Here is a 23,583-nt window from a genome sequence, read left to right on the forward strand (position 1 = left end):
AAAATATCCTGGTAGTGGGTAAAGTTTATTTATTTATTTTATACATACATTTTTGCTCATCTTTTTCAAGGGTATCAATAAGTAGGTGCTTATTTCGATATCTAGTTATTTTACTGAATCTGAAATACAGATGTGGAGTAGATGTAGAGTTTGTTTTAAATTCTCATAAAAAAAATCTGAACTAATCAAACAACACTTGTTGCTCTTTGTACGTGTTGATATAATATTCTTATTTAATGGAGAGGATAAAACGTTTCCCTAAACTGCTTTATAATATTATAATTCAATGAAGAAAATAAAAAGTTTTCCCTCCTCAACTGCGTTTCCTCCCTCCAGACAGCAGATGGCGATATGTGTCTTTCAGGCGATGTTTCTACTGTGACGTATAATCTAGTGGACGGAACGCTTCTTCACCAACTGCAGCCACCTCGGTAGCTCGCTAGACAACGAAGTCGGTTCATTCAAGTTCTTTATACAATTTCCTGGTTTGTTTGCCACTATGATTTAAACATACTTATGCGAAAACAACTAGCTATCCCATTGAATTTAATATTTACGTTGTAAGTCAACTTGCTGGCTGGTTAAGTTAGCACTAGTCTAGTCGCTAATGCTAACTAGCTAACATCTCCGACCATGAGTTCACTAAGCTACTCTCCTGCTGAAGAAGAGGAGGTCTGCTGGACGGAGAAAGAAGCTCACGTGAAAGAGGAGGAGGAAGAGGAGGCTATTACAATACAAAAACAAGTAGAGGGTGGGGCTGTTACCATGAAAGAAGAAGAGAAAGACGCCTTCAGAGTGAAAGCGGAGGAAGATGTTACTGTGAAAGAAGAGGAGGAATATTCGGGTTTTGGAGAGGAGGATGAAGTGAAAGAAGATAAAGAGGTTTTTGGAATGAAGGATGAAGAGGGGGAGATTACTGTCACATTAGAGGAGGATGAAGAAGAGAGGACTGGAGAACTGATTAACACCAGTAAAGACAGTGAGTACTATCTTGTAAAACAGGGACATTACCTGGTAAAATAAAGGATAAATAAAAACTATATTTACTGGTGTTAATCAGTAACCAGTAAATATAGTTTTTATTTATCCTTTATTTTACCAGGTAAGTTGACTGAGAACACGTTCTCATTTGCAGCAAGGACCCGGGGAATAGTTACAGGGGAGAGGAATGAATGAGCCAATTGTGAACTGGGGATTATTAGGTGACCGTGATGGTTTGAGGGCCAGATTGGGAATTTAGCCAGGACACCGGGGTTAACACCCCTACTCTTACAATATAAGTGCCATGGGATCTTTAATGACCTCAGAGAGTCAGGACACCCGTTTAACGTCCCATCTGAAAGACGGCACCCTACACAGGGCAGTGTCCCCAATCACTGCCCTGGGGCATTGGGATCATTTTTTAGACCAGAGGAAAGAGTGCCTCCTACTGGCCCTCCAACACCACTTCCAGCAGCATCTGGCCTCCCATCCAGGAACTGACCAGGACCAACCCTGCTTAGCTTCAGAAGCAAGCCAGCAGTGGTATGCTGCTGACAGATAGTGAGTACTATCTTATAAAACAGGGACATTGATCTGATTAACACCAGTAAATACAGTGAGTACTGTCTTATAAAACAGGGACACAAACTCTGCAGTTGTTGAACTAACTACACTTAAATATGTTTTTGTACTGTCGGAATTGTTCATGACGTCCTCCAGTGATTTAAAAGAAACTTTTCCTGTTGAAAAGTGATATATAAATACATTAAAGTATAAACACATAAAAGGGAAACAAATAAATGTTTTGAGCAAAATAGTGTTTTTTTTAGACAACTGCAAACTAGAAGGAGTGAGCGATGTCATAGTAAGGCCTTCAAGGAGTTGGCTTGATGGGAAGTCGTGATGTCATCCAATAGGCGACTGATCTTCATGTGAATATTCATTATTCTTTATAAAATCCTTCATGTTCTGTCAAGTTGGTTGTTGATCTAGAAATCCATTTTCAAGTCTTGCCATAGACCTACTGTAGGACCCATAACAATAACATAGACCCACTGTAGGACCCATAACTTCACATAACAATAACATAGACCTTCAGAAAGGGGCCTATATTGGAGACCAAAAGTCGTCTGGCACACTGCTTTGGATTTCAACAACTTTAAAAACGTATTTCAAGCCTACAATCATTGATGTTACTACTATGTGAAAACAAGACAAAATATAACTTTTGTTGCTTACTTGACTGTCTTAAGACAAATGTCAAATAATTTTAACATTCATTACAGATGTCATTGTTTGTACAACATCATGGCAACGCTGTTGGCATCACCTTTTACAATGGATTTCTGCTGTTTTGGGCCTTTAACCATCTGTCTGACATTGTCGTTCACACAGGAGAGAGATGTGACTATCGTGGATCCTCTGGGGGGCCCCAACATCCTCAGGATGCTGACAGGGCAGAGAAGAGTCTCTCCAGATCAGAACACCTCAAGAAACACCAGCAGAGACCCACAGGGAAGAAATCTAATTGCTGCTCTGACTGTCGGAAAGGTTGCAACTCTTCATCAGAACTTAAAATACACCAGAGAACACACACAGGAGAGAAGCCTTATAGCTGTAATCAATGTGGGAAGAGTTACTTAAGATCAGATTCACTAAAAGTACACATGAGAATTCACACTGGAGAGAAACCTTATAGCTGTACTCAATGTGGGAAGAGTTTTAGTCAGTCAAGCAACCTGTTATCACACCAGAGAAAACACACAGGAGAGAAATATTATAGCTGTAATCAATGTGGGAAGAGTTTTACTACATCAAGCCATCTGATTCGACACCAGAGAACACACACAGGAGAGAAGCCTTACAGTTGTAATCAATGTGGGAAGAGTTTTACTCAGTCAAGCACCCTGGTATCACACCAGAGAATACACACAGGAGAGAAGCCTCATAGTTGTAATCAATGTGGGAAGAGTTTTACTCAGTTAAGCACCCTGATATCACACCAGAGAACACACACAGGAGAGAAACCTTATAGCTGTGACCAATGTGGGAAGATTTTTACTACATCTAGTGATCTGACGGTACACCAGAGAACACACACAGGAGCGAAACCTTATAGCTGTGATCAATGTGACAAGAGATACTCTGATAAAAGATCTCTGATCAAACATCAGAAAATACATTCATGAAGGAGTTGTTTCATGATATCAATGAAATAATGTCACAATGTAGAATGTTTTAACATTGTAGTAGGAGTATTTTAATGATGTCACAATGTAGAACCCTAAATGTTTGCCCCCTTATCAATTGGTTTCGGCATGATATGGATATCAGTGGGAAAATCTTTTTACTTTCCATTCATCTTTCCCTTGATCTTGACGAGTCTGCCAGTCCCTGCCACTGAAAAACATCCCCACAGCATGATGCTGCCTCCACCGTGCTTCACCGTAGGGATGGTGTCTGGTTTCCTCCAGACGTGACACTTGGCATTCAGGCCAAAGAGTTACATTTTGGTTTCATCAGGCCAGAGAATGTTATTTCTCAAGGTCAGTCCTTTACGTGCCTTTTGGCAAACACCAAGCAGGCTGTCATGTGCCTTTTACTGAGGAGTGGCTTCCCCATGGCCACTTGATCATAAAGGCCTGATTGGTGGAGTGCTATATAGATGGTTGTCCTTCTGGAAGGTTCTCCCATCTCCACAGAGGAACTCTGGAGCTCTGTCATTGTGACCAGCGAGTTCTTGGTCACATCCTTGAACAAGGCCCTTCTCCCCTGACTGATCTGTTTGAAGAGTCTTGGTGGTTCCTAACCTCTTCCATTTAAGAATGATGGAGGCCACTGTGTTCTTGGGGACCTTCAATACTGCAGACATTTTTTGGTACCCTTTGGTTTCCATTTTTTGGTCCCCAGATCTGTGCCTCTACAGAATCCTGTCTCGGAGCTCTACGGACAATTCCTTTGACCTCGTGGCTTGGTTTTTGTCCTGACATGCACTGTCAACTGTGGGACCTTATATAGACAGGTGTGTGCCCAAATCATGTCCAATCAATTGAATTTACCGCTGGTGGACTCCAATCAAGTTGTAGAAACATCTCAAGGATGATCAATGGAAACAAGATGCACCTGAGCTCAATTTCGAGTCTCATAGCAAAGGGTTTGAATACTTATGTAAATAAGGTATTTCTGTTTTGTCATTATGGGGTATTATGTCATTATGGGGTATTGTGATGTTATTGTGGGGTATTATGTCATAATGGGGTATGGTGTGTAGATTAATGAGGAACACAATATTATTTAATACATTTTAGAATAATGCTGTAACGTACCAAAATGTGTAAAAAGTCAAGGGGTCTGAATACTTTCTTAATGCTCTGAATATGCTTTTGGTTTACTGTTAGAATAAGTTGTATGACTACACCAATACTGTTCAACGATTCACAGACCTAGAAAATACATGTCCAACCTTGCTGCTAGAGATCTAGCTACTGGGTGTGCAGGTTTCTGTTCCAACCCTGCACTAACACCTGCTATTGTGTTGATTATTTGGATTAGACACTATTCAACTATTCAATCATGTCTTGTTTTGGGGATGGATGTCTAAACCCACTGCCCATTTCCACAGGTGTTCTTTATGATAGGAAATAAAGGGCTGATTCACAGAATGAACTATAGTGTCTTTTGGGGTCATTGAACATTCCCTGTTTGTCTGTTTTATTGGGTTGTTACTCTAATTTAGTCTGATGATATTGCACAATCATTATTTAATTCTGCTACGTTTAAAAAATATTTTATTAATTTAAACTCTATTTAACTAGGCAAGACAGTTAAGAACCAATTCTTATTTACAATGATGGCCTACCGGGGAACAGTGGGTTAACTGCCTTGTTCAGGGGCAGAACGACAGATTGTTACCTTGTCAGCTCGGGATTCGATCCACCAACCTTTTGGTTTCTGGGCCAATGCTCTAACCACTAGGCTACCTGCTGGCCCATAGGCGTGTCCAATGCAGACATGATGGGATTAGTATTGACCTCATAGCTGTGTCCAATGCACTTGTACATGTGGTTTGCTAATCCTCCCACATTATTTCCAATAGATGTTTTATCTGGTTGTTACTCTAATTTAGTCTGATGATATTGCACAATCACTGTCTGGCTGACAGTCTGTGAACTGAGTCCATCTCGTTCCCACAGAATTAATGTTGTGGTTATTTAATTCTGCTACATTTTAAAATTATTTTATTTAACCATGTTGAAGGAGACCAGATTAGACTCATAATGAGGCTGACCATGTTGAAGGAGACCAGATTAGACTCATAATGAGGCTGACCATGTTGAAGGAGACCATATTAGACTAATAATGAGGCTCACCATGTTGAAGGAGACCAGATTAGACTCATAATGAGGCTGACCATGTCAAAGGAGACCAGATTAGACTAATAATGAGGCTCACCATGTTGAAGGAGACCAGATTAGACTCATAATGATCAGAATAGATTCATGATCAGTGGTGGAGTACCCAATTGTCATATTTGAGTAAAAGTATAGATACCTTCATAGAAAGTTACCCAGTAAAATACTACTTGAGTAAAAGTATTTGGTTTTAAATATATTTAAGTGTCAAAAGTAAAAGTATGAATCATTTCAAGTTCCTTATACTAATAAGTAAACCAGACAGAACCATTTTCTTGTTTTTTACTATTTACGGATAGCCAGGGCCACACTCCTACACTCACATCATTTACAAACGAATACTTTGTGTTTAGTGAGTCTGTCAGACCAGAGGCAGTAGGGACGACCAGGGATGTCCTCTGTTTAGTGAGTCCTCCAGATCAGAGGCAGTAGGGATGACCAGGGATGTTATCTGTTTAGTGAGTCCACCAGATCAGAGGCAGTAGGGACGACCAGGGATGTTCTCTGTTTAGTGAGTCCTCCAGATCAGAGGCAGTAGGGACGACCAGGGATGTCCTCTGTTTAGTGAGTCCTCCAGATCAGAGGCAGTAGGGATGACCAGGGATGTTATCTGTTTAGTGAGTCCACCAGATCAGAGGCAGTAGGGACGACCAGGGATGTTCTCTGTTTAGTGAGTCCTCCAGATCAGAGGCAGTAGGGACGACCAGGGATGTTCTCTGTTTAGTGAGTCCTCCAGATCAGAGGCAGTAGGGACAACCAGGGATGTTCTCTGTTTAGTGAGTCCTCCAGATCAGAGGCAGTAGGGACGACCAGGGATGTTCTCTGTTTAGTGAGTCCTCCAGATCAGAGGCAGTAGGGATGACCAGGGATGTTATCTTGATTAGTGCTGAATTGGACCCTTTTCCTGTCCTGCTTAGCATTCATAACATAACGAGTACTTTTGGGTATCAGGAAAAATGTATGGATTAAAAAGTCCATTATTTTATTTTAGGAATGTAGTGAAGTATAAGTAAAAGTTGTCAAAAATAAATAATAAATACAGATACCACAAAACAACTACTTCAATAGTACTTGAAGGTACTTTTACTCAAGTACTTTACACCACTGGTACTGTGTTACAGCTGCTCTCTCCCCCTCAATGCCATGAACTACACCAGGTACTGTGTTACAGCTGCTCTCTCCTCAATGTCATGAACTAGACCAGGTACTGTGTTACATCTGCTCTCTCCTCCTTAATGTCATGAACTAGGTCCAAATCCCTCTCTTCCGTGGTTTCCCCAACCTAAACTCACTGAGATGAGGTCCAAAGCCCTCTCCACGGTTTCCCCAATCTAAACTCACTGAGATGAGGTATAAAGCCCTCTCCTCCACGGTTTCCCCAACCTAAACTCACCTAAACTCCCAAGTTAAAACATTAGTATTGTGTTGTTTAAAAATTGTCATTTTCTGCAAATAAATGCTCGAAATGACAATATTTCCCCAACCTAAACTCACTGAGATGAGGTCCAAAGCCCTCTCCTCCACTCCATTCAGACCCTGTCAGTGTGCCAGGTGGACATTGGGGTTGATTCAGACCCTGACAGTGTACCAGGTGGACATTAGGTTTGATTCAGACCCTGCCAGCATGGCCAGAAATGTATTCCAAGGTCAGTAACTTATAACCACAGAACCACCACAGACCTTTCATGCGTAACTAAAAACACCTAAGTATTAGATTTACTGCCATGGTCTAGTATGTCACTGCCTCAGACACCATTCACAATGCTGGCTGAGGTACGAGTAAAACATGGCATATTATTTCTTAACCATTCACAATGCTGGCTGAGGTAGGAGTAAAACATGGCATATTATTTCCTCACAATTCACAATGCTGGCTGAGGTACGAGAAAAACATGACATTATTTCCTAACCATTCACAATGCTGGCTGAGGTACGAGAAAAACATGACATTATTTCCTAACCATTCACAATGCTGGCTGAGGTACGAGTAAAACATGAAATATTATTTCCTAATTGTAAAAAAATGGCAAGGCTTTAGCTCAGTGGGCTTTTCCATTGTTGAGGAAAGCAGGGGAAGTGTTGTGAGTAACAGAACTGCCTGAGATATGGGGGAAGGGAAACTGCTCACTGATTGGTTGTAGTGACAAGGGTCCCTCCAAAAATCTATAATTATTCCAACTGACATGTCAAATTCACAAATTCTACAGCACAACGACAGTTATGTCTTAAGTGTAAAACTAACAATGACTCAATAATCCATGCCTTCTGGGAATGTTATGATGTCATAAAGTTATGGGAGGAGTTAGAAAGTTGGCTGTCAGAAGTACATATATAATGTAAACTTACTTTTAATCCGTCTGTCTGCATATTTCAAGACATGGCATATGAGAATGCAATGAGATACCCGATGGTTGGATGATACTTTTCTAATCAGTCATCTTAAATATTATAGTTAAAACCTGGAAATCAACCAATCCTCTGTTGTTAATTCAATAGAATGGTAAAATGCTTTATTATCTAAAAGTTGAAAGTGAGTGTGCAACGGAGAGAAATAAAATGGTGCTGATGCGGGCGCTGGAGATGTGGCTGTGTTCCAGTGGGTCTGGGCAGGTGTGATGTAGTTAATGGAGATGGGGCTGTGTTCTAGTGGGTCTGGGCAGGTGTGATGTAGTTAATGGAGATGGAGGTGTGTTCTAGTGGGTCTGGGCAGGTGTGATGTAGTTAATGGAGATGGGCTGTGTTCTAGTGGGTCTGGGCAGGTGTGATGTAGTTTTTTAATGTTTTTATTTCACCTTTATTTAACCAGGTAAGCTAGTTGAGAACAAGTTGTCATTTGCAACTGCGACCTGGCCAAGATAAAGCATAGCAGTTCGACACATACAACAACACAGAGTTACACATGGAATGAACAAAACATACAGTCAATAATACAGCAGAAAAAAAGAAAACAAAGTCTATATACAGTTAGTGCAAATTAGGTCAAATAAGGGAGTTAAGGCAATAAATAGGTCATGGTGGCGAAGTAATTACAATATGGCAATTAATCACTGGAATGGTAGATGTGCAAAATATGGATGTGCAAGTAGAGATACTGTGGTGCAAAAGGAGCAAAATAAATAAACACAGTATGGGGATGAGGTCGATAGATGGGCTGTATACAGATGGGATATGAACAGGTGCAGTGATCTGTGAGCTGCTCTGACAGCTGGTTCTTAAAGCTAGTGAGGGAGATGGGAATCTCCAGCTTCGGTGATTTTTGAAGTTGGCAGCAGAGAACTGGAAGGAAAGGCGACCAAAAGAGGAATTGGCTTTGGGGGTGACCAGCGAGCTGAGATAGGGCGGGGCTTTACCTAGCAGAGACTTGTAGATAACCTGTAGCCAGTGGGTGTGGCGAGAAGTATGAAGCGAGGGCCAACCAACGAGAGCGTACAGGTCGCAGTGGTGAGTAGTTGTGTGGGGCTTTGGTGGCAAAACGGATGGCACTGTGATAGACTACATCCAGTTTGCTGAGTAGAGTGTTGGAGGCTATTTTATAGATGACATCGCCGAAGTCAAGGATCGGTAGGATGGTCAGTTTTACAAGGGTAAGTTTGGTAGCATGAGTGAAGGAAGCTTTGTTGCGAAATAGGAAGCCGATTCTAGATTACATTTTTGATTGGAGATGCTTAATGTGAGTCTGGAAGGAGAGTTTACAGTCTAGCCAGACACCTAGGTACAGTGCCTTGCGAAAGTATTCGGCCCCCTTGAACTTTGTGACCTTTTGCCACATTTCAGGCTTCAAACATAAAGATATAAAACTGTATTTTTTTGTGAAGAATCAACAACAAGTGGGACACAATCATGAAGTGGAACGACATTTATTGGATATTTCAAACTTTTTTAACAAATCAAAAACTGAAAAATTGGGCGTGCAAAATTATTCAGCCCCTTTACTTTCAGTGCAGCAAACTCTCTCCAGAAGTTCAGTGAGGATCTCTGAATGATCCAATGTTGACCTAAATGACTAATGATGATAAATACAATCCACCTGTGTGTAATCAAGTCTCCGTATAAATGCACCTGCACTGTGATAGTCTCAGAGGTCCGTTAAAAGCGCAGAGAGCATCATGAAGAACAAGGAACACACCAGGCAGGTCCGAGATACTGTTGTGAACAAGTTTAAAGCCGGATTTGGATACAAAAAGATTTCCCAAGCTTTAAACATCCCAAGGAGCACTGTGCAAGCGATAATATTGAAATGGAAGGAGTATCAGACCACTGCAAATCTACCAAGACCTGGCCGTCCCTCTAAACTTTCAGCTCATACAAGGAGACTGATCAGAGATGCAGCCAAGAGGTCCATGATCACTCTGGAGGAACTGCAGAGATCTACAGCTGAGGTGGGAGACTCTGTCCATAGGACAACAATCAGTCGTATATTGCACAAATCTGGCCTTTATGGAAGAGTGGCAAGAAGAAAGCCATTTCTTAAAGATATCCATAAAAAGTGGCGTTTAAAGTTTGCCACAAGCCACCTGGGAGACACACCAAACATGTGAAAGAAGGTGCTCTGGTCAGATGAAACCAAAATTGAACTTTTTGGCAACAATGCAAAACGTTATGTTTGGCGTAAAAGCAACACAGCTCATCACCATGAACACACCATCCCCACTGTCAAACATGGTGGTGGCAGCATCATCGTTTGGGCCTGCTTTTCTTCAGCAGGGACAGGGAAGATGGTTAAAATTGATGGGAAGATGGATGGAGCCAAATACAGGACCATTCTGGAAGAAAACCTGATGGAGTCTGCAAAAGACCTGAGACTGGGACGGAGATTTGTCTTCCAACAAGACAATGATCCAAAACATAAAGCAAAATCTACAATGGAATGGTTCAAAAATAAACATATCCAGGTGTTAGAATGGCCAAGTCAAAGTCCAGACCTGAATCCAATCGAGAATCTGTGGAAATAACTGAAAACTGCTGTTCACAAATGCTCTCCATCCAACCTCACTGAGCTCGAGCTGTTTTGCAAAGAGGAATGGGAAAAAATGTCAGTCTCTCAATGTGCAAAACTGATAGAGACATACCCCAAGCGACTTACAGCTGTAATCGCAGCAAAAAGTGGCGCTACAAAGTATTAACTTAAGGGGGCTGAATAATTTTGCACGCCCAATTTTTCAATTTTTGATTTGTTAAAAAAGTTTGAAATATCCAATAAATGTTGTTCCACTTCATGATTGTGTCCCACTTGTTGTTGATTCTTCACAAAAAAATACAGTTTTATATCTTCATGTTTGAAGCCTGAAATGTGGCAAAAGGTCGCAAAGTTCAAGGGGGCCGAATACTTTCGCAAGGCACTGTATTTGTAGTTATCCACGTTTCTAAGTCAGAGCCATCCAGAGTAGTGATGCTGGATGGGCGGACAGGTGCGGGCAATGATGGGTTGAATAGCATGCATTTAGTTTTATTTGCGTTTAAGAGCAGTAGGAGGCCACGGAAGGAGAGTTGTATGGAATTGAAGCTCATCTGGAGGTTAGTTAACACAGTGTCCAAAGAAGGGCCAGAAGTATACAGAATGGTGTCGTCTGCGTAGAGGTGGATCAGAGAGTCACAGGCAGCAAGAGCGACATCATTGATGTATACAGAGAAGAGAGTCGACCCGAGAATTAAACCCTGTGGCACACCCATAGAGACTGCCAGAGGTCCGGACAACAGGCCTTCCGATTTGACACACTAAACTCTATCAGAGAAGTAGTTGGTGAACCAGGCGAGGCAATCATTTGAGAAACCAAGGCTGTTGAGTCTGCCAATAAGAATGTGGTGATTGACAGAGTCGAAAGCCTTGGCCAGGTCGATGAATACAGCTGCACAGTAATGTATCTTATCGATGGCGGTTATGATATCGTTAAGGACCTTGAGCGTGGCTGAGGTGCACCCATGACCAGCTCGGAAACCAGATTGCATAGCGGAGAAGGTACGATGTGATTCAAAATGGTCAGTAATCTGTTTGTTAACTTGGCTTTCGAAGACCTTAGAGATGCAGGGTAGGATAGATATAGGTCTGTAGCAGTTTGGGTCTAGAGTGTCTCCCCCTTTGAAGAGGGGGATGACCGCGGCAGCTTTCCAATCTTTGGGAATCTCAGACGATACAAAAGAGAGGTTGAACAGGCTAGTAATAGGGGTTGCAACAATTTCGGCAGATAATTTTAGAAAGAGAGGGTCCCGATTGTCAAGCCCGTCTGATTTGTAGGGGTCCAGATTTTGCAGCTCTTTCAGAACATCAGCTATCTGGATATGGGTGAAGGAGAAATGGTGGGGGCTTGGGCAGGTTGCTGTGGAGGGTGCCGGGCAGTTGACCGGGTAGGGGTAGCTAGGTGGAAAGCATGGCCAGCCGTAGAAAAATGATAGTGGATTTGTCAGTTGTAACAGTGTTTCCTAGCCTCAGAGCAGTGGGTAGCTGGGAGGGAGTGCTCTTATTCTCCATGGACTTAATGGAGATGGAGGTGTGTTCTAGTGGGTCTGGGCAGGTGTGATGTAAATGGAGATGGAGGTGTGTTCTAGTCTATCTGGGCAGGTGTGATGTAGTTAATGTTTGTATGTGTATGTTTTGTATTGTTTATAAAATATCAAATAAAATAAATACAAAATTCCAATGCAAAGTAACACCTCATAGTTCTATTTTTGGAGCTATTACATAAAACCGATCAGAATTTAGAAGAATGCCAAAGTCGGGTGTGAAGTAATATGGAGGACCAGCCTATTACCGATGATGTAAACTACAACAGAAATAACTTTGAATGTAGAACTTTAAATTAAACCAATCATTTGAACTCATGACTTGAGTGATTAAAGTAAACCAGTTTTGGAAACACATAACGCCATCTAACCAAAAATCAAAGAATGTTAGCTATATGCAGTTATCTTAGCCAGCCAGCTAACTTTAGTAATTTAGTGGCCAACCAGCACGGTTATGGTCAGCGAGACCAACTACCGGAGACCAGGTAGAACCCACCTAACAGAAAGCCAAGGTGGAAAAAGTTACAAAACTCCCGTAGTCTAATTCACAGAAAACATGCCGGAAAACATTGACTCTTTCCAGCCAATTGTGTCAAAAATAGGTTCATTACTCAAGGCTTTGAGCAACACAGAATTTAGAACAGACACATTTTTATAGATGAAGTCCCACACCGCAGCAGCATAGCCTTTTTGTCATATATTAAACCAATGGCCTGTTCGAGAGCATCAAATCCATGCTGCGTTGTGGGTAAACGGTGACTGGCTGACTGATTTATAAATAATAATGAGTAGTTATTTATGATGCAAGGTGATTTGTAAATTAGTCAGTCAGCAGTCAGCAGCCACCTGCACTGTCGGCTGCAATGTCGAACGAGCCCAATACCAAACCAATCAGGTGTTCGACGAAATTATTATTCAGACGTCGTTGATCACGTGCTGCTGATAAAGTGACACTGCTTTGAATTATACCGCTTAGCGACTTCAGGACATGCCTCATAGCTCCAGTCTCAAACTTAACCCCGTTCCTGCTGAAGAAGAGGAGGGCTGCTGGATGGAGAAAGAAGCTCTCGTGAAAGAGGAGGAGGAGGAGGAAGAAGAAGAAGAAGAAGAAGAGGAGGCTGTTACAATACAAAAACAAGTAGAGGTTGAGGCTGTTACCGTGAAAGAAGAAGAGAAAGAGGTCTCAGTTAAAGAGGAGGACGACGACGTTTCAGTGAAAGAAGAAGAATAAGAAGAAGAGGAGGGGGAGGTGACTGTCACATCGAACAATGAAGAAGAGGAGGAAACTGGATATCTGGGGCCGGTTTCCCAAACGCATTTTAAGGCGGTCGATGGTTCTAACGATGAACGTGCCCTGATTAACACTAGTAAGTACTGTCTTAAAAACAGAAGCACAAACTCTGCGGTTGTTGAACTTATGTGTGGTGTTAAAGGGGAAATTTGCAATGGCTACATCTATATATTTAGACTTTTAAGTTATTCATTTATTGGCATTGATTCTTGAATAATATAACGCATGCCTCATGAACTTAGTTCAACTGTTTACCCCATCAGAACCCCAAATAAGCTTTTTTTACTCCAATGTTTAGAAACAATGTAAACCAACACTGTATAGCCTCAACATGGTTAAAACTAATGTTGATATCATGGATGGTCAGTCCTTGCATCCATAGGTCTGTCTATGAATTTGAGGGTAGTTACTTTTCTTCAGCCCCATCCATCTTATTACCAAAACAGTGGTGGAATTACAGCTTTGTTATTGTTTGAACTGCAGATTGGTTGATTGATTGTGTGGCTTTTTTAAAGGGGCAACCTAGTTTTTAAACAAACAAAATGGCTGCCCAGAGACCTGAGCTGTGTTAGAATACTCATACTAATGTTAATTGAGTATATAGTTTGCTTATTATATTATGATGTAGTTAGTATGCCAAAAGTTCCCGGATGTCGTACTAAATTCTCCAAAATATGACATATACAGGCAGTACTTTATGGCCCATAATGCAATTCTTCCGGAAATGGGCGTGGCTTCACATTGTTTTCAGATTTGAAGAAAATGGAGGAAAATATTCAGCCGAAGTCCAACGAGAGCGGGTACAAATGAACTGCTTTAAATAATTATGACAAATGTTGAGCAATGTAATAAAGTAATGACTTCTCAAATAAGTTACGTTACACTTTGTTAGCTACACTCCTTACTTAACGCATAGCAGTACGTATCGGTATGTAAACTAGCTACCTAACGTTAGTTGGCTTCTTATACACCAAACTTGCCAGTTTAGTAACTATATTCTAACTAACTACTCAATGTTTATTGACTTGATTAGAGAGCACAATAACTGATGAATTTAATAACGTTCAACACCCGTTGAATATGTCCAGGTGTCAGTAAACATCTGCAAAAAAAACTCAAATTAAATTGTTGCCAGCAGCACAGATAGTCACCAACGCTCTGGATAACAGGAAAACAGCCTAACCAGCTCTGCTGGGGAAAGTAAAATGGTGAGTGAGGTTTTTCCTGATTTGTGTCTAGCAAGCTATCCAACGTTAGCCATTTAGCTTGGGTGCTTTACTGTCATTGTGAGGTCAGAACGCTTGGATCGACCCTACTCCTCAGCCATATAGTATTAGTTTACAAACAGTGGCGTTATATGAGCTCATGTTTTGGTTTCTGGTGGGGTAATACATAAATAAACAGAATGGAGTACCGTGATTAATGGACAGTCCAGCAGGCATCAGCTATGCAGCCAAGTGATCACAGAGTAAGCAAAGTATGAATATGTTGGCTAGCTAGCAGGCTACATGAAGTAAGATAACAACATGTAATGTAACATCTAATTAGGGTCAACTGGAAACACTGACAACACTTTGGTTCCTACCATGTCTTCTTCGCTGAGGTTTATTGTCAGACTACACTCATCAGGTGTATTGCTGCCACCTACTGTACGGGGTTGTAAAAAATAACCAAAACGCAAAATAAATTGCAATTAACAAATCATACTAATTACGTAAAATAAAAAATAAACACGAACCAAATTCACTCCAGTACCCTGAATTTAAAAAAAAAATGGCACTATTCAGATCCCTACACAGGTTCAGGAACCTGGGAGGGGGGAACGTCTTCATTCAGTACTCCCTGTAACATTTCGTCTGAAGTCCTGGAGATCCAGAAATCTATTTGCCGCCTTCACAATGATGTCTAGCTTCTTAGATGTTTACTTAGTTTATTATTAATGCAATTTATCACTGCGGCAGTGAGGGCAATGCAAATGCAATTTTGTTGTTGAAACTTCTCCAAGCTAATGCGGAAACTCCTAGTTTTGGACGAAGGTTACTAGTAATTTATTAATGCAATTTATCACTTGCTCTATAAACACAACAATGTCCACCTCTTTCACTATTTGTCTGTTGGGATCCTTCTCCTGCATGGCTTCACTGCAGACTGTGGGACATGAACTACCTTCTCCTCTCAACTCCTTCAGCTATTTTCACTGCCTTCACTTAGGACAACTGCTGGATGGGCCTGATCATCCTAGCTACTGTGACATCCTTCATCCGTACAGGGCACTCCGGGAACTCGGGAACGTGATTCCCATCACAATTACAACATGCTTCATCTGACTACGACATATTTATTCCTTCAACAAACACTTGCCACATGTCCAAACTTTTTTACAATTGTAACACTGCAGCGGCTCCTGTATATCTCACTTACCCAGGTTTTACATAAGATGGGAGAACCACTTCACCAAACCGCAGTAAGACCTTCCGTCTATCAGTCATTTTAATCCACGTGCGTCTACCTGAAATGTTTAACCTAAACCACACAAAGCTTTCTCCTTTTTTGCTGTTGACACGCAATCATTATCATACCTCTCCTGGACACTCAAACCGATTCCACTTTACCCAATTCATCCTTCACCATCTTTGAGACCGTTAACAGGTCACCCACAAAAACATCCTTGCTGATGATTCCCACTCCGACCCTAAACTGCTGTTCATTACCAACTTTAGCCCTTTTCACTCCACTGTTCTTCACCATCATCCACTCAGTCTCAACAACTGTACTCACGCCAAGAGAATCCCACAATGCTTCCTCCATTGCTCCTCCAGTCATCCCCTGGACTCCCTCGCTCTGTGCTGTGAAAGATGTGAGAGTTTGTGTTCTCAAAGTAGCATCTATATTGTTCTCATTCCGTCTATATTGTTCTCATTCCTGTTGCTTCACCAACTTGTTAACCCTTTCGTCTGCACTACTTGCTGTCATTTCCCTTCCTGATTTTCCTCTCTTGGATGTCTCCACCACGCTCCTACTCTGAAAACAGAGTTTTAGTTATATAGTAAGCATAATCAAACTGCCTTACTGTGTTTGTGAATTGTACTAAAAGAATAGCCTTTTTTTACTTTAATTTCTCCCTGATTTATTAATTGGTAGTCAAACAACGATATATTAAAAGTGCTGCACATTCTATTACAAATCTAGAATTAGAATCATCATTATGTTTCCATGATTTCACCAGTTAACTAAGCCTATAATGTGGACACCAAGGATGTGGTTACCAAGGAACTTGAAGCTCTCAACCTGCTCCACTTCAACCCCTTCGATGAGAATGGGGGTTTGCTCAGTGTTTAGTCCCAGGGTCCTTAGCTTAGTGATGAGCTTTGAGTGTACTATGGTGTTGAACGCTGAGCTGTAGTCGATGAATAGCATTCTCACATGGGTGTTCCTTTTGTCCAGGTGGGAAAGGGCAGTGTGGAGTGCAATAGAGATTGCATCATCTGTTGGGGCGGTATGCAAATTGGAGTGGGTCTAGGGTTTCTGGGATAATGGTGTTGATGTGAGCCATGACCAGCCTTACAAAGCACTTCATGGCTACAGATGTGAGTGCTATGGGTCGGTAGTCATTTAGGCAGGTTACCTTAGTCCCTGTGACCAAGAACACTATGGTGGTATGCTTGAAACATCTTGGTATTACAGACTCCGACAGGGGATGACAATGTCAGTGAAGACCCTTGCCAGTTGGTCAGCGCATGCTTGGAGTGCACGTCCTGGTAATCCGTCTGGCCATGCGGTCTTGTGAATATAAACCTGTTTAAAGGTCTTAATCACATCGGCTGCGGAGAGTGTGATCACAAAGTCGTCCAAAACAGCTGACGCTCTCATGCATGTTTCAGTGTTACTTTCCTCGAGCGAGCATAAAGGTATTTAGCTCATCTTGTAGGCTCGTGCCACTGGGCAGCTATCGGCTGTGCTTCCCTTTGTAGTCTGTGTCAAGCCTGCCACATCCGACGAGGGTTGGAGCCGATGTTCAAGGTGTATAGCAATCTCCCCAGGGTAGCAGTAATACGTTGAGATTTGTCCACAAAGATTTGTTACCCCTCCCATAGGTGGCTCATTATTGGGATTCATTGCTGATTCCTACCTGTAACTCACTATGAAGTGTCTATTGATACAGGTAAAGGGCCCTGTTGGAGATTGGTGGTTGGTAGCGTATTCGAGGGAACAAGCAGGGTTGGACATGGCCATGTTATTATCCCACACAGTCTCTGTGGTTCATATGAACCACGTTCCTGGGAATTAGATTCGATTAGAAATCGTCCCAGTCTGTTTCCACAGAAGGTTTCCGTTTGTCCCATTTCCAGCTAGGTTACGAGGCGCTTTGTCATTTCCAGAGTCAGTTTATTTTGGTACTGTCCATATGTAGCTTGTTTTTGGTCACAGAATGGCTGAATAAGTGCAACATTTTACCTGGAGCTAACTATGCAGAGCATAGCGCATGTCGAATGACTTTAGCTTCCCTCCAGGCCTGAGGACACACGCTCTCTACTAGGCTTAAATTAAAGATACAGAAAATAGGAGTGGCAATATAGTCTGCTATTATCCACAGTAATTTTCCATCTAGATTGTCAGACCCCGGTGGCTTGTCATTGTTGATAGACAACAATAATATTTTCACCCATTCCACACTGACTTTACGGAATTCTAAATTACAATGATTGTCTTTCATAATTTGGTCAGATATACTTGGATGTGTAGTGTCAGCGTTTGTTGCTGGTATGTCATGCATACGTTTGCTTATCTTGCCAATGAAAAAATTATAAAAGTAGTGGGCTTTGTGATGAATGAGCCATCTGATTCAGTAAAAAAAAAAAATCCCGAAATTGTATGTAAGGTTCTAAAAAGCTTTTTACTATTATTCTTTGTCATTTATCTTTGTTTCATTGTTTTTCTTGTTTTCCTTCAGTTTGTCACATGATTTCTCAATTTGCAGGATATTTGACAATCGGTTTTACAGCCAGACTTACTTGCCATTCCTTTTCCCTCATCCCTCTCGACCATAACATTTTTCAATTCCTCATCAATCCAAGGAGATTTTAGTTTCTACAGTCATTTTCTTAATGGGTGCATGCTTATTAGTAACTGGAATAAGTAATTTCATCAATGCGTGCAGTGTCTGGTTGCTCCTCATTACACACCACAGAGCAGCAAATGTTCTTTACATCATCAACATAGGAATCACATGTTTTATTAAATAATTGAGACACACAAATGACTCGAGGGAGCCAGAGATCAAGATAGCCTAACCATAAGAAAAAAAACTCTTCCTCCTCCCGCTGCTGCTGGCCTTCGTAAATTCTGATGTTATGGTCCTGAAGTTTTCAGTAATAGACTACAACAGCAGTCAGCAACCTTTTTTTGGAGTGCAAATTTATCTGACCATTTCTACTCAACTGGTGCCAGTGATGATTTTCATATTCACATTTTACTGGAACGATTATAAATTAAACTATCTCCAAATCATTGTCTGTGATTAATCTACATTCTACAGTGGGGCAAAAAAGTATTTAGTCAGCCACCAATTGTGCAAGTTCTTCCACTTAATGATGAGAGAGGCCTGTAATTTTCATCATAGGTACACTTCAACTATGACAGACAAAATGAGAAAAGAAATCCAGAAAATCACATTGTAGGATTTTTAATGAATGCATTTGCAAATTATGGTGGAAAATAAGTGTTTGTTAAATAACAAAAGTTTATCTCAATACTTTGTTATATACCCTTTAATGGCAATGACAGAGGTCAAACGTTTTCTGTAAGTCTTCACAAGGTTTTCACACACTGTTGCTGGTATTTTGGCCCATTCCTCCATGCAGATCTCCTCTAGAGCAGTGATGTTTTGGGTCTGTTGCTAGGCAACACGGACTTTCCAAAGATTTTCTATGGAGTTGAGATCTGGAGACTGGCTAGGCCACTCCAGGACCATGAAATGCTTCTTACGAAGCCACTCCTTCGTTGCCCGGGCGGTGTGTTGTGGATCATTGTCATGCTGAAAGACCCAGCCACGTTCCATCTTAAATGCCCTTGCTGATGGAAGGAGGTTTTCACTCAAAATCCACCCCCATGCTTCACAGTAGGTATGGTGTTCTTTGGATGCAACTCAGCATTCTTTGTCCTCCAAACACGACGAGTTGCGTTTTTACCAAAAAGTTATATTTTGGTTTCATCTGACCATATGACATTCTCCCAAGCTTCTTCTGGATCATCGAAATGCTCTCTAGCAAACTTCAGACGGGCCTGGACATGTACTGGCTTAAGCAGGGGGACACGTCTGGCACTGCATGATTTGAGTCCCTGGCGGCGTAGTGTGTTACTGATGGTAGGCTTTGTTACTTTGGTCCCAGCTCTCTGCAGGTTATTCACTAGGTCCCCCCGTGTGGTTCTGGGATTTTTGCTCACCGTTCTTGTGATCATTTTGACCCCACGGGGTGAGATCTTGCTTGGAGCCCCAGATCGAGGGAGATTATCAGTGGTCTTGTATGTCTTCCATTTCCTAATAATTGCTCCCACAGTTGATTTCTTCAAACCAAGCTCCTTACCTATTGCAGATTCAATCTTCCCAGCCTGGTGCAGGTCTACAATTTTGTTTCTGATGTTCTTTGACAGCTCTTTGGTCTTGGCCATAGTGGAGTTTGGAGTGTGACTGTTTGAGGTTGTGGACAGGTGTCTTTTATACTGATAACAAGTTCAAACAGGTGCCATTAATACAGGTAACGAGTGGAGGACAGAGGAGCCTCTTAAAGAAGAAGTTACAGGTCTGTGAGAGCCAGAAATCTTGCTTGTTTGTAGGTGACCAAATACTTATTTTCCACCATAATTTGTAAATAAATTCATTAAATCCTACAATGTGATTTTCTGGGAAAAAAATATTCTCATTTTGTCTGTCATAGTTGAAGTGTACCTATGATGAAAATTACAGGCCTCATCTTTTTAAGTGGGAGAACTTGCACAATTGGTGGCAGACTAAATACTTTTTTGCCCCACTGTATATAAATAGAAATGAAAATTATGCAAATCTAAACTTTTATTGCCATTGCCAACTATGTAAAATTGCATACATAAAGCCAACAAATAAAAACGGATAGAAAATATCCAGATAAAAATAAATCACATTGGCTGAGCATGGCCTGTCTACATAGTGGATATAATGTTTCAAGTTTAATCACCTGGGTCAGTCTGAAACTTGATATAAAATATTCTGGGCTCTCAGTTTCCCGCGCCAGTGAGTTTGGGACAGACACAGCTGTAGGCTATTCGTGAAAGGGTTAAGAGGTAATCAGGTATTGTATGACATTTCCACTGGATCAGAGCATTACATTTTTCCCTTTCATGTCGAGTGGTTATCAAGAGTGAGAGCTGGAAATATTTTACTAAAATCAATAGTTCCTCAAAGTATTTGTAAGACTTTGTTTACTTGCTGTTTGAGGTTGGGGAAAAATATTTTGAGAAGCTCCACATATAGTGGTGGTGCGTAAATACTATCAGACATCCCCAAATAGGTGCATCGCTCTCTGCATCACTCTCTGCCCTCTGTTTGCTAAAATGCAATTTGGTTGCAGAAACTCCTCCATGCTAATGCAGAAATCTCTAGTTATACCAATACCATAGACCCACTGTAGGACCCATAACTTCACCTAACGACAACAGACCCACTGTAGGACCCATAACGTCACCTAACAACAACAACAGACCCACTGTAGGACCCATAACGTCACCTAACAACAACAACAACATAGACCTACAGAAAGGTGCCTATATTGGAGACCAAAAGTTGTTTGGCACACTGCTTAGGATTTCATCAACTTTAAAAATGTATTTCTAGCATACAATCGTCGATCTTACTACTAATGTGAAAACAAGACAATGTGACTGTTGTTCACTTGACTGTCTTAAGACAAATGTCAAATAATTAACATTCATTACAGATGGCATTGTTTGTACAACATCATGGCTAGGCTGTTGGCATAAACTTTTTACAGTGGATTTATGCTGTTGTGGGCCTTAAACCATCTGTCTGACTTTTTGTTCACACAGGAGAGAGACGTGACTATCGTGGATCCTCTGGGGGGCCTCAACAACCTCGTGATGCTGAAGAGGCAGAGAAGAGTCTCCACATCAAAACACCCCAAGAAACATCAGCAGAGACCCACAGGAGAGAAACCATACTGCTGCTCTGACTGCGGGAAGAGTTTCTTAAGATCACATTCACTAAAAATACACATGAGAATTCACACTGGAGAGAAATCTTATAGCTGCTCTAACTGCAGGAAGAGTTTCTTAAGATCAGATTCACTAATAATACACATGATAATTCACACTGGAGAGAAACCTTATAGCTGTGATCAATGTGGGAAGAGTTTTCCTACATCTAGCACTCTGATTCGACACCAGAGAACACACACAGGAGAGAAGCCTTATAGCTGTGATCGATGTGGGAAGAGTTTTCCTACATCTAGCACTCTGATTCGACACCAGAGAACACACACAGGAGATAAACCTTTTAGCTGTAATCAATGTGACATGAGATACTCTGATAAAAGATCTCTGATTAAACATCAGAAAATACATAAGGAGTTGTTTCATGATATTGATGAAATGATGTCACAATGTAGAATGTTTTAACATTGTAGTAGGAGTATTTTAATGATGTTCTACCTTACCATTTGCCCTGTTTAATTGATTGCAGCATGATATGGATATTAGCCTCAGGGGAAAATCCAGGCTCTGAATTGAAAAAGTATTATTTAACAAAAAGTGACTAACAAAAAAAAAAAAAAGAGCTGTGTTAGTTACATTTACTGCTTTGGTGACCCACTTGAATCAAAATGCAGGTCTTCAAAATGTAGCTAGCTGTTTTCTACAAGTTGAAAAAGCTGCTTGTTAAAAAAATAAATGTAATATGATAATTGTTTCAGATGTTTGTGTATATACACACATGAAAGCAGTATAATAAATTGGTCTGTAATAAATTGTATTAACAATCTGACATCACTCCAGTATTTCTTGACAACATTCAAATGCTAATTGTCTTTATTCCACTACTGAAGAAGCATGACTCAAATCACCTACTCATATTTCAAACCTTCAGCCTGACAAAATATAAATTATTTTTTTATATTGCCAACACATTAACAAAGGGGTGAACATTTGGTTTTGATTTTCATATTTACAGTTTGTAACATTTAGTAATAATTATTTATGCAACCAGCTGACCATTTTTGGGTACAATTATATTGACAATGTTGCCCTGCTTTTAGAATATCAGGATTCATCCTCAGATGTGCCAACCCAAATGCATGACATTGGGGACATGGCCCCGATCCAACAACATGCCTATCGAGTGAACCCTGAAAAGAGAAGCTCCACAGTGAGGTGGAAAGTTACTACGGATATTGCAGGAGTGTTAAGGACAACTTGGTTGCTGATCGTCTCAAGGGTAGGCAGTCAAAAATGTTTGCGTTTAGCCAGTGAGTTGCCATGGATCACAATTTATTTTGACTGCATGTTTTTCCGTTTTGGAGATGAGTTTTGTTTTGGCTCATTCCAAGGGGACCAGAGTTCTAGAAGCTAGTGTGTTTTAGGAAGACGAGAGTTCTAGAAGCTAGTGAGTTTTAGGATTCTATAGAAAGAAAAATGAGAAAAGATACGATTGTATATTATTATTTAGAAATATGTGTTTTTCTTGTTTTTAATTGTTGACAGCCAGACACCATGTTTATATTGGAGTAGGTGAAGTATTGTAGTTGATTATAATGTAAAATGGAAGTTGTTTTCTGGTGGTGAGCAAACTTGTCCAACAGAAATATAGGATATATTTGTTGTCTTAAGGGGGAAGGTGTTACAGGCTTTGGTTTTTCCATTTATGTTTTGAGGTTGGACTTTAGCACGTATAGCTCGTTAGCACGTAGGACGCACAGATTGGTGTCACCTCATTAGTCAGTATGTGTTACACCTGTGCAGGCTTGTCCATCTCGTTAGTGGGAAGGTGTTTCACTGAGCTGGTCCAGGTTCTATTTAAGAGTGTCTGGCCCAGTGCTCCAGTTGTCTTGATAGATGTGGAGAGTCAACACCTTTAGTTGCTCCACCGTTTTGATTAAAATATGTTTTCATTCCAAGTTGAAGCTTCTTTCTGAAGAGAGCTTATTTTTTAAAATGAATCAATACAAGCAAACAAGATCGGTTCCGGGGATTGGTATGGCAAATACCTTACGATTTGCCTGGACTGAAAATGAGATGGAGCCGTGGAGTAGAGAGACATTTGGAAGGACTATTTTGATGGGATGCCTCAGGATAGAGGTGAAGGAAGTGCTCTGCCTTCAAGGGAACCCGAATGAGAAGGCTTTCGATGTGACGTTT

At 41.0% G+C, this 23,583-nt stretch overlaps 1 protein-coding gene across 1 annotated transcript; it reads left to right on the top strand.

Annotated features, from left to right (window-relative positions):
- Positions 1 to 474: 474 nt before the first annotated feature.
- Positions 475 to 21,789, top strand: LOC139424757 (zinc finger protein ZFP2-like; the record flags this gene model as incomplete). Its single annotated transcript, XM_071176874.1, has 3 exons — positions 475 to 970; positions 2,377 to 3,166; positions 21,378 to 21,789. Coding segments are annotated over exons 1-3 (1,539 nt in total), but the record flags the coding sequence as incomplete, so codon positions are not given.
- Between the last annotated feature and the right edge of the window lie 1,794 nt (positions 21,790 to 23,583).

Source organism: Oncorhynchus clarkii, chromosome 13 (assembly GCF_045791955.1).
Source record: "Oncorhynchus clarkii lewisi isolate Uvic-CL-2024 chromosome 13, UVic_Ocla_1.0, whole genome shotgun sequence".
Taxonomy (NCBI): Eukaryota; Metazoa; Chordata; class Actinopteri; order Salmoniformes; family Salmonidae; genus Oncorhynchus; species Oncorhynchus clarkii.